Source organism: Pleurodeles waltl, chromosome 6 (genome assembly GCF_031143425.1).
Source record: "Pleurodeles waltl isolate 20211129_DDA chromosome 6, aPleWal1.hap1.20221129, whole genome shotgun sequence".
NCBI classification, from domain to species: domain Eukaryota; kingdom Metazoa; phylum Chordata; class Amphibia; order Caudata; family Salamandridae; genus Pleurodeles; species Pleurodeles waltl.
Window position 1 is genome coordinate 888546041 of NC_090445.1, and position 15563 is coordinate 888561603.

General features: G+C 43.2%; 1 protein-coding gene across 1 annotated transcript in view; it reads left to right on the forward strand.

Annotated features, from left to right (window-relative positions):
• The window catches only part of BCCIP (BRCA2 and CDKN1A interacting protein), a 226144-nt gene extending 211606 nt beyond the window's left edge, over nucleotides 1–14538 (forward strand). Inside the window, exon 7 of the mRNA XM_069239708.1 lies at nucleotides 13868–14538. Coding sequence (XP_069095809.1) covers nucleotides 13868–13981 — 114 coding nt within the window. The 3' untranslated portion in view covers nucleotides 13982–14538. The remainder of the gene's footprint in view (nucleotides 1–13867) is intronic.
• The last annotated feature ends 1025 nt before the right edge of the window (nucleotides 14539–15563 follow it).

A 15563-nucleotide genomic window follows, 5' to 3' on the forward strand; every position in this document is an offset into this window, starting at 1 on the left:
GCCATTTCATCTTACTTTTGTGACAGCGGAGCAGGAGGCTTGGATTCTCGCCTGGTTGGTCTCCAACACTACAAACCTGGCTTCAATCTCCCCTTTTAAACCCAGAGGAATGGCAGCAAGTGATTTGGCCAGCGCTGCTGATCTTATTTCGTCCCTGACCTCTTGCTGCCTCACCCCGCTGTCCCCCTTGTTCATTTTCACAGCATGGAACCTGCTGATTAACCTGAGCCAGTTTATCAAATGCAGTAAGAGCCTCAAACCGATTACTGGTAGAAACCTGTGCTATAGTATGAATACCCTTGTCGGCTCTTTTTTATTTTTTATTCCAAGAGCCCTGGAGGTACAACGGGGGCATCAGTGACAATCAGAGCGTCCACAGTAAGGGATAGCCCCCTCTCTGGTCTTGTTCCCTCACCTCCTCTTCCAGGTTCTCCTCCATACTCCACAGAGCTAGGGAAGCCAGGGCTCTAAAAAAAGAATTTAACAAGGGGGTTATCCTGACCTGCGGGTCAGGTGCTTTCTTGCCTTTTCTTCGAGTACGTTTATTTGACTGCTTGATGGATTGACCTAATTTCATAGCAGGAACACCTACCGGACCACAAGACATACACGTTTGCGCCTTCACAGTATTTTTAGGAACAGTAAAGGAGAAATCCAAAACGGAGCTTACCTTTCTAGCCACTATAGCCCAGGTGCGCAGTGAATACCATGAAGTCTTACCTCCAGTCTTACTAGTCGTTTGACCTATCTGCTCCATATATGTGGGGCACTGAGCCTCCTCACCGCCGCTGCCTGCCTCCCAGTGCCTTTTGTAGTGTCCTGCTGTACACGTTCTAGTGGTTATACCAGCCACTCGGCTGAGGGCTGGTCTTACATGTACACCCACCCAACACAGGCGTCACCAGTCAGGTGATACTGCCAATAACCTCTTCACTGCCAGGCCTTTTCCCCCTCCTGTGCCGAGCCTTTTTTTGGCTATTTGGGCCAGTTCGCGCTTAGGCCCTCATAACGTTTTGTTCACATAAGCTACCAACGCCAAACTTGCGTCCTTTTTTTCCAACATCCTAGGGATTCTAGAGGTACCCAGACTTAGTGGGTTCCCTTGAAGGAGGCCAAGAAATTTGCCAAAATACAGTGAAAATTTCGTTATTTTTTTTAAAAAATGGGAAAAAGTGGCTGCAGAAGAAGGCTTGTGGTTTTTTCCCTGAAAATGGCATCAACAAAGGGTTTGCGGTGCTAAAATCACCAGCTTCCAGGAACAGGCAGACTTGAATCCGAAAACCCAATTTTTCAACACAAATTTGGCATTTTACTGGGACATACCCCATTTTTACAATTTTTGGTGCTTTCAGCCTCCTTCCAGTCAGTGACAAAAATGGGCGTGAAACCAATGCTGGATCCCAGGAACATAAACATTTCTGAAAAATAGACAAAATTCTGAATTCAGCAAGGGGTCATTTGTGTAGATCCTACAAGGGTTTCCTACAGAAAATAACAACTGAAAAAGAAAAATATTGAAATTGAGGTGAAAAAAAAATCTATTTATCTCCACGTTTTACTCTGTAACTTTTTCCTGCAATGTCAGATTTTCGAATATACCGTTACGTCTGCTGGACTCCTCTGGTTGCGAGGATATATAGGGCTTGTAGGTTCATCAAGAAGCCTAGGCACCCAGAGCCAATAAATGAGCTGCACCCTGCAATGCGTTTTCATTCTACGCCGGGTATACAGCAATTCATTTGCTGAAATATAAAGAGTGAAAAATAGCTATCAAGAAAACCTTTGTATTTCCAAAAAGGGCACAAGATAAGGTGTTGAGGAGCAGTGGTTATTTGCACATCTCTGAATTCCGGGGTGACCATACTAGCATGTGAATTACAGGGCATTTCTCAAATTGATGTCTTTTTTTACACACTCTTATATTTGGAAGGAAAAAATGTAGAGAAGGACAAGGGGCAATAACACTTGTTTTGCTAATCTATGTTCCCCCAAGTCTCCCGATAAAAATGATACCTCACTTGTGTGGGTAGGCCTAGCGCCCGCGACAGGAAACGCCCCAAAACGCAACGTGGACACATCACATTTTTTGAAAGAAAACAGAGGTGTTTTTTGCAAAGTGCCTACCTGTAGGTTTTGGCCTCTAGCTCAGCCGGCACCTAGGGAAACCTACCAAACCTGTGCATTTTTGAAAACTAGAGACCTTGGGGAATCCAAAATGGGGTGACTTGTGGGGCTCTGACCAGGTTCTGTTACCCAGAATCCTTTGCAAACCTCAAAATTTGGCTAAAAAAACACGTTTTCCTCACATTTCAGTGACAAAGTTCTGGAATCTGAGAGGAGCCATAAATTTCCTTCCACCCAGCGTTCCCCCAAGTCTCCTGATAAAAATGATGCCTCACTTGTGTGGGTAGGCCTAGCGCCCGTGACCAGAAACGCCCCAAAACACATCGTAGACACATCACATTTTTTTATAGAAAACAGCGCCTACCTGTGGATTTTGGCCTCTAGCTCAGCCGGCCCCCTGGGAGCTCTCTTATGTCCATTTAAAAAAAAAAAAAAATCCCTGGTGTCTAGTGGGGTTTCAAAAGCCGGATTGCAAGCAATCTGGCTTTTGAAACGCTGGGAGAGACTTCAAAGGGAAGGAAATACATTTCCTTCCCCTTGAAGCCTCTCCGGGCCTCCCCCACGTGATTGAAAGAGAAATGCTGAGAATTTGTCTTTCAATCACGCTGGAAGCAGAGCTTCCAGTGTGATGGGGGAGACCCTGTGACAAATCAGCTCGCGCGCTGACGTCACAGGGGGGTGGGGGGGAGGGGGAGGGTGGAAGGGGAAGGGCTTCCCCTTCCATCCCTGACTTGGGGGGGTGGGGGAGAACCCCACAGAGGGAGCGCTAGCGCTCCCTCTGGGCTCTGTGACCAGGACGTAATGGTTACGTCCTGGGCACAGCAGCACTGTGCCTCAGGACGTAACCATTACGTCCTGGGCACAGAACCGGATAAAAGGGGCCGGGCGCACGTGCCCGTGGCCAGTTCCTACTACCATGCTACTGTGTGCGTCTCCTTATTTGGTAGTATGAGGGCCTAGGGCCCCCAACACTACACCTTTAACCTCGCCTGTTACTCCCCTCCAGACAGACACTGCCAGAGCGTCAGTGCTTGTTTCCGTCTCTGCACAGGCCAGGAAGACTCAACTTCTCACTCCCTGGTCTGTGCTTCTGCTGATGCTGCCTGCATGGCTATAGGCCCTCATTCTGGTCACTCTTCCACACTGCAGCTCCTGTGCGGCTTTCCCCCAGCGCAGAACTCCCTTACTGACAGCCACGTCGGGAAAGGGTGCTCCAGGGAGTCTCACGGAAACCCTCTATGGGGAGAGGAAATGCAGAAGGGGATTCAGAAAACCCCTACAGGTAAACTCTGCCAGGAGTGCGCTCTCGGTGGTGGTTAAGGCATGTATGCTGTGGCTGCCACAGCAGCCGCTCTCATCTTTCCTGGGGAAGCTTGCAACCGCTTAGAACACGGCCGCCATGTTCCCCATGTCTCTCCCCTACCACTAAAGTTTTAAATGGAAATCTTACTTCATTTAAACAGGGTAGAGTCTAGTATGATTTGCAGACGTATGTTATACATAGATTTTCTTAAATCAAAGCCCTGCTGCCAAAATAGGAGAGGAAAAACTAAAGCTTATACTTAAAATAAATTGTTCACCTGTAGATTTCTATCGCACATGCTGTTAAACAGTTGTCATGTAGTGCTGCTGTCAATAACTACTTAAATTGGAGATTTATAAGGGCAGATATTTCCAAATGTTCAGTGAAAAACAATACTTATACATTCTTCAGCAAAGTGTAATGTGACTCACAAAAGGTTCAAGTTTCAGTATGACTGTAAACGTCCTAATGGTGTACGCTGTTCTGCTCAGTTCAGGAATGTTTCAAAGGTGTTTTTTTTTTTTTTTTATAACTACTGAGGGCTGTGTGTAGGAACTGGTTGTGAATGCCTTATCTGTGGTTAATGCATAGATTTGAAGCGGTGGACTGAAAATTCGATGTCAAATGAGATATTTAATAGTTACATAGTCATTAAGGAAAATAAGGACCACACCTCCTTTGAATGGTATTCAAGGTTTAATAAATTGTTAGTCGCATTAATGTCTACACAGATTACAGGGGTTAGTTACAAAGGTAACTGACAGTTGTGAGTAATTTACATGTGCAAGTTTATTATTGGATAAATTGCTGATTGCGTTAATGTCTCCAAAGACATTACGTTCCTTATGACTTGAATATCACTAAAAAAGCATATCTAAGAAATGTAGGTGATTTCACAGATATGCTTCATGCCGAGCATGTTGCGAAATGTATGTCCACTAGCAATAAAAAATGTTCAAGAAATTTGGGTCTAGGTGTAGCTAAGTGAATACCTTCCAGTATATAAAGCGTATAGCAGACTGTTAAATTCAATGGATCATCAATGATGTCATTTAACATGTATTGAGTGATGTAATACGTTAGGTCATAAGCACTATATAAGCTATATTTAGCTCACTGAACTAGAACTGGCCAATTGCAGTGTGTATATATATATATATATATATATATATATATATATATGTTCGGTGGCATGTGTAGCTGCAGATACACATGCTGTGCACATCCCGCCATCTGGTGTTGGGCTCGGAGTGTTACAAGTTGTTTTTCTTCGAAGAAGTCTTTTCGAGTCACGAGATCGAGGGACTCCTCCCATTTCGGCTCCATTGCGCATGGGCGTCGACTCCATCTTAGATTGTTTTTTTTCCACCATCGGGTTCGGACGTGTTCCTTTTCGCTCCGTGTTTCGGGTCGGGAAATTAGTTAGAATCTCGGAAAAATCGTCTGTATTGTTTGCGTTCGGAATCGGGTTAGTTATAACAGATCGACACCAACTTTTGAAGAGCTCCGGTGGCCCTTTGGGGTTTTTTCGATCCCCCGTCGGGGCCTGGTCGGCCCGGCCACGTGTCTCTTCAAGGCTGATGGAACGTACCCCATTCCCCTTCTGCCCAAAATGCCATAACAAGTATCCATATACAGATCAGCATCTGGTCTGTAACTTGTGTCTGTCTTCAGAGCACAAGGAGGATACCTGTGAAGCCTGTCGAGCGTTTCGGTCGAGGAAGACATTAAGAGACCGAAGAGCAAGAAGACTGCAGATGGCGTCGGCACCGACAGGACAAGGGCGTTTCGAGGAGGAAGAAGAAAGCTTCTCCATCCATGAATCGGACTCGGACGAGCTCGATCCCGAAGAAACGCCGAAAACCGTGAGTAAGACATCGAAACATAAAACTCATGAGAAGACAACAAAAGCCCAGGGGACGCCACCGCCAACAGGCCATGGCTTAACCCGAAAGATAGGTGACCGATCATCGGCACCGAAAAAGGGCATGCATGTGGCGAAGTCATCCGACTCCGGTCGAGATACCGCCACACAGCAATCTCGGGCCCGAGACACCGGCCCCGAACAGATTCGGCACCGAGACAGTGGCACCTAAATGGTTCGGCACCGAGAAACCACGACGCCGAAAATAAAGAAGGTTGCCTCGGAGCCCAAAAAGGCGACCGAAAAGATTTCGATTCCGAAACATCCAGCATCGGAACCGAAAACGGGTTCCTACACAGAGGAACAGGGATTGTCCTCCCAGATGCAAGGACATAAGTTCGGAGAGGAACTTCAATCTGTTGAGCCAGACTACACTCAAAGAAGGCTCCACATTCAAAAAGACACAGGGAAGATAAGCACTCTTCCCCCAATTAAGATGAAAAGAAGACTTGCCTTTCAAGAAAAGGACAAGCAGCCACAGGCAAAGGTGGCAAGACAAACAACTCCACCACCATCTCCACCACCATCAATGCACGCATCACCGGTAGCCACTCCACCACTGATGCAATCTCCGACTCATACTGCAATGAGTCAAGATGATCCTGATGCATGGGACCTTTATGATGCTCCTGTATCAGATAACAGCCCAGACTGTTACCCTACAAGGCCGTCGCCACCTGAAGACAGTACATCCTACACGCAGGTGGTCTCAAGGGCAGCTGCGTTTCATAACGTCACCTTGCATTCAGAACCAATTGAGGATGACTTTTTATTTAATACACTCTCCTCCACTCATAGCCAATACCAAAGCTTACCTATGCTCCCAGGAATGCTAAAACATTCAAAACAAATATTTCAGGAGCCTGTTAAAGGCAGAGCCATAACTCCAAGGGTGGAAAAAAAGTATAAGCCACCACCAACAGACCCTGTTTATATTACGCAGCAATTAACACCAGATTCTGTGGTTGTTGGGGCAGCTCGCAAGAGAGCAAACTCTCATACCTCGGGAGATGCACCACCTCCAGACAAGGAGAGTCGCAAATTCGATGCTGCGGGTAAAAGAGTCGCAGCACAAGCAGCAAACCAATGGCGTATTGCCAATTCACAAGCACTTTTGGCAAGATACGATAGAGCTCATTGGGACGAAATGCAGCATTTCATAGAACACTTACCCAAAGAGTTCCAGAAAAGGGCACAACAAGTGGTAGAAGAAGGACAAAGTATCTCCAATAATCAGATACGGTCATCAATGGACGCAGCAGATACAGCTGCAAGGACAGTAAATACTGCAATAACAATAAAGAGACACGCATGGTTGCGTACGTCAGGATTCAAGCTGGAAATACAACAAGCCGTGCTGAATATGCCCTTTAATGAACAGCAGTTGTTTGGGCTGGAAGTCGACACTGCTATTGAAAAACTCAAAAAAGATACTGATACCGCAAAAGCCATGGGCGCACTCTACTCCCCACAAAGCAGAGGCACATTTCGCAAAACACCATTTAGGGGAGGGTTTCGAGGTCAACCTACAGAGGCCACAACCTCACAAGCAAGGCCCACTTAACAAAGCCAATACCAGCGGGGAAGTTTTCGGGGGCAATATAGAGGGGCACAATTCCCAAAAAATAGAGGGAAGTTCCAAAGCCCCAAAACCCCTCAAAACAAACAGTGACTTCCAAGTCACACATCCCCAACACATAACACCTGTGGGGGGGAGACTAACACAATTTTACAAACATTGGGAGGAGATAACAACAGACACTTGGGTACTGGCAATTATCCAGCATGGTTATTGCATAGAATTTCTCAAATTCCCTCCAAACGTGCCACCGAAAACACACAATATGTCAAAACAACATATAGATCTTCTAGGACTAGAAGTTCAGGCATTACTACTAAAAGAAGCAATAGAATTAGTACCAGAACACCAGAAAGGAACAGGAGTTTACTCTCTGTACTTTCTCATACCCAAAAAAGACAAGACTCTGAGACCTATATTAGATCTCCGAACATTAAATACCTACATCAAATCAGATCACTTTCACATGGTGACATTACAAGACGTAATCCCACTACTCAAACAACAAGACTACATGACAACACTAGATCTAAAGGATGCATATTTCTATATACCGATACATCCTTCACACAGAAAGTACTTAAGGTTTGTATTCCAAGGAACACATTACCAATTCAAGGTGTTGCCATTCGGAATAACAACTGCGCCAAGAGTTTTTACAAAGTGCCTAGCAAACGTAGCTGCACATTTCAGAAGGCAGCAAATACATGTGTTCCCGTACCTAGACGATTGGTTAATCAAAACCAACACTCTAGAAAGGTGTTCACAACACACAAAGTATGTCATAGAAACCCTTCACAAACTAGGTTTCTCAATCAACTACACAAAGTCACACCTTCTGCCGTGTCAAACACAGCAATACTTAGGGGTGACAATCAACACAGCAAAAGGGATTGCCACTCCAAGTCCACAAAGGGTTCAGGCATTTCACAATGTAATACAGGCCATGTATCCAAATAAAAAAATACAAGTCAAAAAGGTGATGAAACTCCTAGGCATGATGTCCTCATGCATAGCCATTGTCCCAAACGCAAGGTTGCACATGCGGCCCTTACAACAGTGCCTAGCATCACAGTGGTCACAGGCACAGGGTCAAATTCTAGATCTGGTGTTGGTAGACCGCCAAACATACACCTCGCTTCAATGGTGGAACAGTATAAATTTAAACCAAGGGCGGCCTTTCCAAGACCCAGTGCCACAATACGTAATAACAACAGATGCCTCCATGATAGGGTGGGGAGCACACCTCGATCAGTACAGCATCCAAGGACAATGGGACACTCACCAAAAACAGTTTCACATAAATCACTTAGAACTATTGGCAGTATTTCTAGCGCTGAAAGCATTTCAACCCATAATAAGCTACAAACACATTCTTGTCAAAACAGACAACATGACAACGATGTATTACCTAAACAAACCGGGAGGCACACACTCAACAGAGTTGTGTCTCCTGGCACAGAAAATATGGCATTGGGCGATTCACAACCACATTCGCCTAATAGCACAATTTATTCCAGGAATTCAGAACCAGCTAGCGGACAATCCTTCTCGGGATCACCAACAGATCCACGAATGGGAGATTCACCCCCAAATACTGAATACTTACTTCCAGAGTTGGGGAACGCCACAAATAGATCTATTTGCAACAAAGGGTAACGCAAAATGCATCCAGGTACCCACAAGATCAGTCTTAGGGCAATGCGTTATGGATGAATTGGTCAGGGATATTTGCTTACGCTTTTCCCCCTCTCCCACTCTCCCATATCTAGTAAACAAGCTGAGTCAAAACAAACTCACTCATACTAATAGCACCGACATGGGCAAGGCAACCTTGGTACACAACACTACTAGACCTCTCAGTAGTGCCTCATGTCAAACTACCAAACATACCAGATCTGTTAACGCAACACAAACAACAGATCAGACACCCAAATCCAGCATCGCTGAATCTAGCAGTCTGGCTCCTGAAGTCCTAGAGTTCGGACATTTAGACCTTACACAGGAATGTATGGAGGTCATAAAACAAGCTAGGAAACCTACCACTAGACATTGCTATGCAGATAAGTGGAAAAGATTTGTCTATTACTGCCACAATAATCAAATTCAACCCTTACAAGCATCTGCCAAAGACATCGTAGGATACTTACTACATTTGCAAAAATCAAAGCTAGCTTTTTCTTCCATTAAAATACATCTTACAGCAATTTCAGCTTACCTGCAAATTACGCACTCAACTTCTCTATTTAGAATACCAGTCATAAAAGCATTTATGGAAGGTCTAAAGAGAATTATACCACCAAGAACACCACCAGTTCCTTCATGGAACCTCAACATTGTCTTAACACTACTCATGGGTCCACCTTTTGAGCCCATGCACTCTTGTGAAATGCAATACTTAACATGGAAAGTTGCATTTTTAATTGCCATCACATCTTTAAGAAGAGTAAGTGAGATTCAAGCATTTACCATACAAGAACCATTTATTCAGATACACAAGCATAAAGTGGTTCTACGAACAAATCCTAAATTTTTACCAAAAGTCATATCACCGTTCCACTTAAATCAAACAGTAGAATTACCAGTGTTCTTCCCACAGCCAGACTCTGTAGCTGAAAGAGCACTACATACATTGGACATCAAAAGAGCGTTGATGTACTACATTGACAGAACAAAACTAATTCGCAAAACAAAACAATTATTTATTGCTTTCCAAAAACCTCATACAGGAAATCCAATTTCTAAGCAAGGCATTGCTAGATGGATAGTTAAGTGCATTCAAACCTGTTATCTTAAAGCTAAAAGAGAACTGCCTATTACACCAAAGGCACACTCAACTAGAAAGAAAGGTGCTACCATGGCCTTTCTAGGAAATATTCCAATGACAGAAATATGTAAGGCAGCTACATGGTCTACGCCTCATACATTTACCAAACACTACTGTGTAGACGTGCTAACAACACAGCAAGCCACAGTAGGCCAAGCAGTACTACGAACATTGTTTCAGACAACTTCAACTCCTACAGGCTGAACCACCGCTTTTGGGGAGATAACTGCTTACTAGTCTATGCACAGCATGTGTATCTGCAGCTACACATGCCACCAAACGGAAAATGTCACTTACCCAGTGTACATCTGTTCGTGGCATTAGTCGCTGCAGATTCACATGCGCCCACCCGCCTCCCCGGGAGCCTGTAGCCGTTTAGAAGTTGATCTTGAACATCTGTATGATTGTAAATATATATATTACTTTAAACTACATTATGTACATACGTATTCACTCCATTGCATGGGCACTATTACTAGCATATACAACTCCTACCTCACCCTCTGCGGGGGAAAACAATCCAAGATGGAGTCGACGCCCATGCGCAATGGAGCCGAAATGGGAGGAGTCCCTCGATCTCGTGACTCGAAAAGACTTCTTCGAAGAAAAACAACTTGTAACACTCCGAGCCCAACACCAGATGGCGGGATGTGCACAGCATGTGAATCTGCAGCGACTAATGCCACAAACATATGTACACTGGGTAAGTGACATTTTCCATATATATATATATATTTTTTTAAAATAAATGTTACAGTGTGTGTGACTGTCACGTAAGAACAACATCGCTTAAACTTTGTTAATCAGTAGTTGTTGCCACTGGGTGGTTATAGTTAGATCAGCTGTTCCACAGGAAAAGGGTTTTTTTCAGTTTCTGATGACTTTGGTCCCATTTGACGAATGTCCAAGAAACCTCCCAAAAAGATGCTACTTTTTGACTAGTTGTGCTTGGAAAGTCTCAGGGTCATCTGGCAAGCAGAGGCCGAGAAAAAAGGGAGGTCTCAAAACGCAAAATCCACATGCTTTTTCCATAGACTTCTTTAGACCGTGCTACAGAAAAAATGGATGAATGGAATTGCACCAAATTTGGCAGGATGCTAGATCTTGGAACACAGATTGTGCTTTGGTCAAAATCTGTTCAGTAGTTTTTGTGAAATAAAGGTACACACACACACACACACACACACACACACACACACACACACACACACACACACACACACACACACACACACACACACACACACACACACACACACACACACACACACACACACACACACACACACACACACACACACACACACACACACACACACACACACACACACACACACACACACACACACACACACACACACACACACACACACACACACACACACACACACACACACACACACACACACACACACACACACACACACACACCCCCCCCCCCCCCCCCCTCTCTCACAATCTGCTCTGATTGGCCAAATTAAAGGGGACTAGTCAATCCTGATTAGTTGGTTTCAACCTGAACAATATGTTTTGGCAGCCATTACAAGACTCAGGGACTTGATCCCTGAGTCCTGTAAATGAATTTTAAAAAACATATATAAGGGGTCAGAGTGAGCATACCCAGACCCCAAAGACCATGTGGCGAGAAGATGGCTTGCTGACTGGCCGCAACATGCTTTGCAGCCAATACCGGACTCTGGGACATGGACCAAATTGAAATGCATTGTAGTGAATGGCAGGTTTTGAGGGTCACAAAAAGGATCACGTATAAAGGGTGTTAACAAATTTTCGTTACAATCTAATTCATTTGTTGGTGGTGCCATAATAATTTTAGGACTTGTGATGTATTCTAAGGTGATATTACCTTGTGGAAAATGCTGACCTTCCAGGATTTCATAAATCATGTTTGAGACAAAACTGCTTTCTCCCATGATTTTCTCATAGAGGTTATGGAAGGTGCTCCAGGAGCTAAAATGAGAACAGATTTTCTATAAATTAACACTATCTTTCTCAGCCATGTGAGAATAAAGTGTCACATTGTCAGTAAAACATGCACTTCCATCATGAGCAGCCCGTCGTTTTATTCCTCTGTGTTCTACTGCTGCGTCCCAGAGTGTTCTAAAGAGCAACTAGAGCACTGACAGTCTTATGACAAAAGTGTGGCACACCTGAAACCAAGTTGATTTAATTAAACAGGCAAATCTTAAACTATTTAATCTAGAAAGGAACACAATTAGGGGGTTCATTTTCACACAAAGTATGGTCAGTGCTATAGAAAGCAACATTATAAAGCATTTTCTCAAATATCTTTCTCTTCTATTTCAGTAAAACATTCCACCATGCAGACTCAACGTGCACTTTCAACACCAGCAGCAGTCTGCCCAGCCTGGCCAAGTACCATGCATCAGGCGTTAGACTAATACATTTTAGTGCTGGTGCCTACATCACTGAAATTCATTAGCCACACATATAGCTCCCAGAGAGCTTTTGAGGTGCTGCATAAAATAATAAAAGCATCCTCTCACTCCCATAATGATTTTGCTGCATTTAGGTGCTGCCACCACTCTACAGGGCCCCTCTCTCTGCTGCCCCCTGTACAGATTTGGCCCAGGCCAGATGAAAAAGAGGGACATTGCCAATCCTCACTACACCCTCATCCCCAAACCTTCCCAACTACTCTCCCTCATGCCTATGCCCCACCCAACCAGTGAGCATGCCTTTGTTTCCTGGTGTTATGATACCCTCTCTGTAGTCTTCTGTGGGGGCGAGCGTGGCACACACCCTAAAGCATCTGCCAACCTGCACTGCCCTGTCTCAACTATCAGGAAACAGAGAGCCTGCGAGAGTCTGGCGACAGTGGCAGGGCATCTGCCCTCACTGCAGTCAGCACAGGTGACAGGAAAACCATCACCATCGTCCCCTCCTTTGAGACCAAGAGGCTTGCCGGCAATCAGCACACCAGTGTAACATCTGGTACCTGTGGCACCCATCACACCCACAGATTAGTATATGCTGTCTGCTTGCTCAGCCTGGCAATCACTTCAGGTTAGGCCGGGTGAGTCCGACTCTGCATACTCCCACTGAGCTTTCCCAAAATAAAAGAATAGTTAATGAGATAAACAAAAAAGTTATATATTTTCCACACAGCACTGATTGATTGTTCTGTGTAATTGTAAATAAGATAGTTGATAGCCAAGGAGGGCCCCCTGGTTGTGTATGGTTTACCTTGACACCCCCACCCCACTTTACTGGATCAGACCCCTATTCCTTGTTGTGTTTTATTAGTGTGTGCACAAGGGTTCATTTCTCTTCCTATAAAACTAGTGTTTACGCACAAAGCTTGTACACAAATACTCATTTCCCAAAAGCCATTTAACATTGTTTCTAGTTTGTTTGTGACATGTCAGGACTACAAACACTTAGCTTTACAGAGGATGAAATTAGAGAACTAGTAGAGACCTTCAGCACTAAACCCTGAAGGGGAGCAATCTATCCTAACAGAACAAACTGAACCATTAAAACGTATACCACTTAAGAAAAAGTAGATTCGTACTACTTTACATGGAGAGGTCCGTTTGGAACACCTGAGAAATGGAACCATACCCCTCGGCCTACAAGTAAGAAACATTTGAGTCATTTTTATTGAAATCCAGAATACCTCAGAGACCTCAGTTGTATTGGAATAAAATGTTCACGAGATTGGATGTATTTATCCATTAAAACAGTAGGACGTATTAGCAAAAACAGCTTGAAGAGATTGCTGAACTAGAGAATTCTATTAAAATCAATTCTGCGATTACAGGTGCAAATAATTTACTTTAAGAATAGGCAAAGAGATCGGAGAGTTCAAGGTCAATATGGAAAATTTTAAAAAGAAAAAGATTCAAAAAGACATAATCAATTTTTCAAGGGATTTCATATCTTCTTATCTATGTAAAGGATTCTACAACTCAGAAAACCCAATTTTTTTCCTCCAATATCAAGGAAGAAGTCCTGGAATATTCATTGTCTTTTCCAACAGTGCATCATATACTGATTTCAAAACAAGCAACTCGGGTCCTTCCACTAGTATCTATGATGGTCAGACTGAGGTTGTGTTTTCTTTTTTAGGAAGAGGCCAGAGGAGGTGCGGGAAGGAAGGAAATGGATGAATGCACGACAGGGATCCGGAGAGATCAGAACCAGGAGACAAATATTCAAGTGGTTTGGGGAGGGGGGGGTTGATCCTGATCTATGGACCCATATGAAGAAAGACTTGACTAAAGACATGTCATTATTTTCACCTCAAATTTTTTTTTCAGGAAGATGCAACTATAACACTTCTTTTCTGAAGGTGATCAATTAATAACAAAAGGTTTTTTCAGAACGTAATCATCAAATTTATTCCCATCCAACAAGAAATGTGCCAATAGAGCTAGTCACCTTTGAAAAGGTGGTCCCTAGGGTACAGGACCGCATGGCATCCAAAAACAAATTAATCATGTATAATCTCTCTAAAGAAGAAACAAAAGCATTGGCAATACCACAAAATGACAAGGAGATAAAGCCAGCAGAAAAGTGGGGAGCAATTGTGATAATGGACCGCACAGAATATGAGCAAGAAATACTCCAACAAATCAAACAGGTAACCCATGACTGTCAATTACAAGAGAATCCAATAGAAACAAAGTGGCAATAAAGGATTTAATCGATCAAGGCATGGATGATAGAAGGGTAGTGGTGTAATGTATTTTTTCTGGACAATTTTCATCATAAAGACCTTTTAATATATGTCAAACTGACCTACTGATGTGTTCTCATTTTTTGCATAAAGACAAATGTGAATTGTAGATGTTTTGTTCTTATTAATGTTATTTCCCTTCTAATTGTCCCTTTGTTTCTATCACTGCTATATGTATAATACCTTGATTCAACTTTTGAGCTTTTTTCTGTGTACAACAGAAATCAATATAAGAGAATATTTAATGAGATACAAAAGTGATATAGTTTGCACACTGTACTAATTGACTGTTTTGTATAATTGTAAATAAGATCATTAATAGCCAAGAAGGGCACTTTGATTGCATATGGTTGACACACTCATAAGCACTGCATTGGAGGTAGTGTATTAGAATGGGTGTGGCGGGGTAATTGACGTGGCTAGAAATGACAAAATATTTGTCTTCTCACTATTTTTGTTTTTCTTCTTGTTTAGGTAACTCATAATTCAAAACAACGGCACACACACCTTAAAATGAAAGATTCATGCAAGTTAAAGTAATCTGTAGGAAGAGAGAGAGAGAAAATATATATATATATATATTTTTTTTTTTTTTTTTTTTTTTTAAAGTTGTATTACCCAGACATGGTAGATGAAATAGTCCTTTCATTTTATGGCCAGTTTTAAGCCATTTTTAGACAGTCGTAATGCTTAGGAGGGACTGTTTTGTAATATCTCTCTCTTCTCATGGCCTTCATTGTTTCGTTTTTACTCGTGATAAAATGTCACATATTTGGCATTGAAATGTCACTCCTGCAGACACTGAAACCATGGAAATGTTACACAAGCAGGCTGAAAACTTGGCAGCTATGACTTCCAGTTAACTCCCTGGTGATCAGCAGCTTTACCACAGTGTTCTAATGACCAACTAGTGCGCTAACATTCAGAATTTATGCCAAAAGTGTGGCACATCTGAACGCTATCTTGATGGAATTGAAGTGTAAAACAAAGTATGTTCTACTGAGAATACTGTAGTAAATGAGGAAATTGAGGATCTTCAGAACTAAAGTCTCCCAAGATTGCCACCAGAGAAAAAAAGAGCCTAAA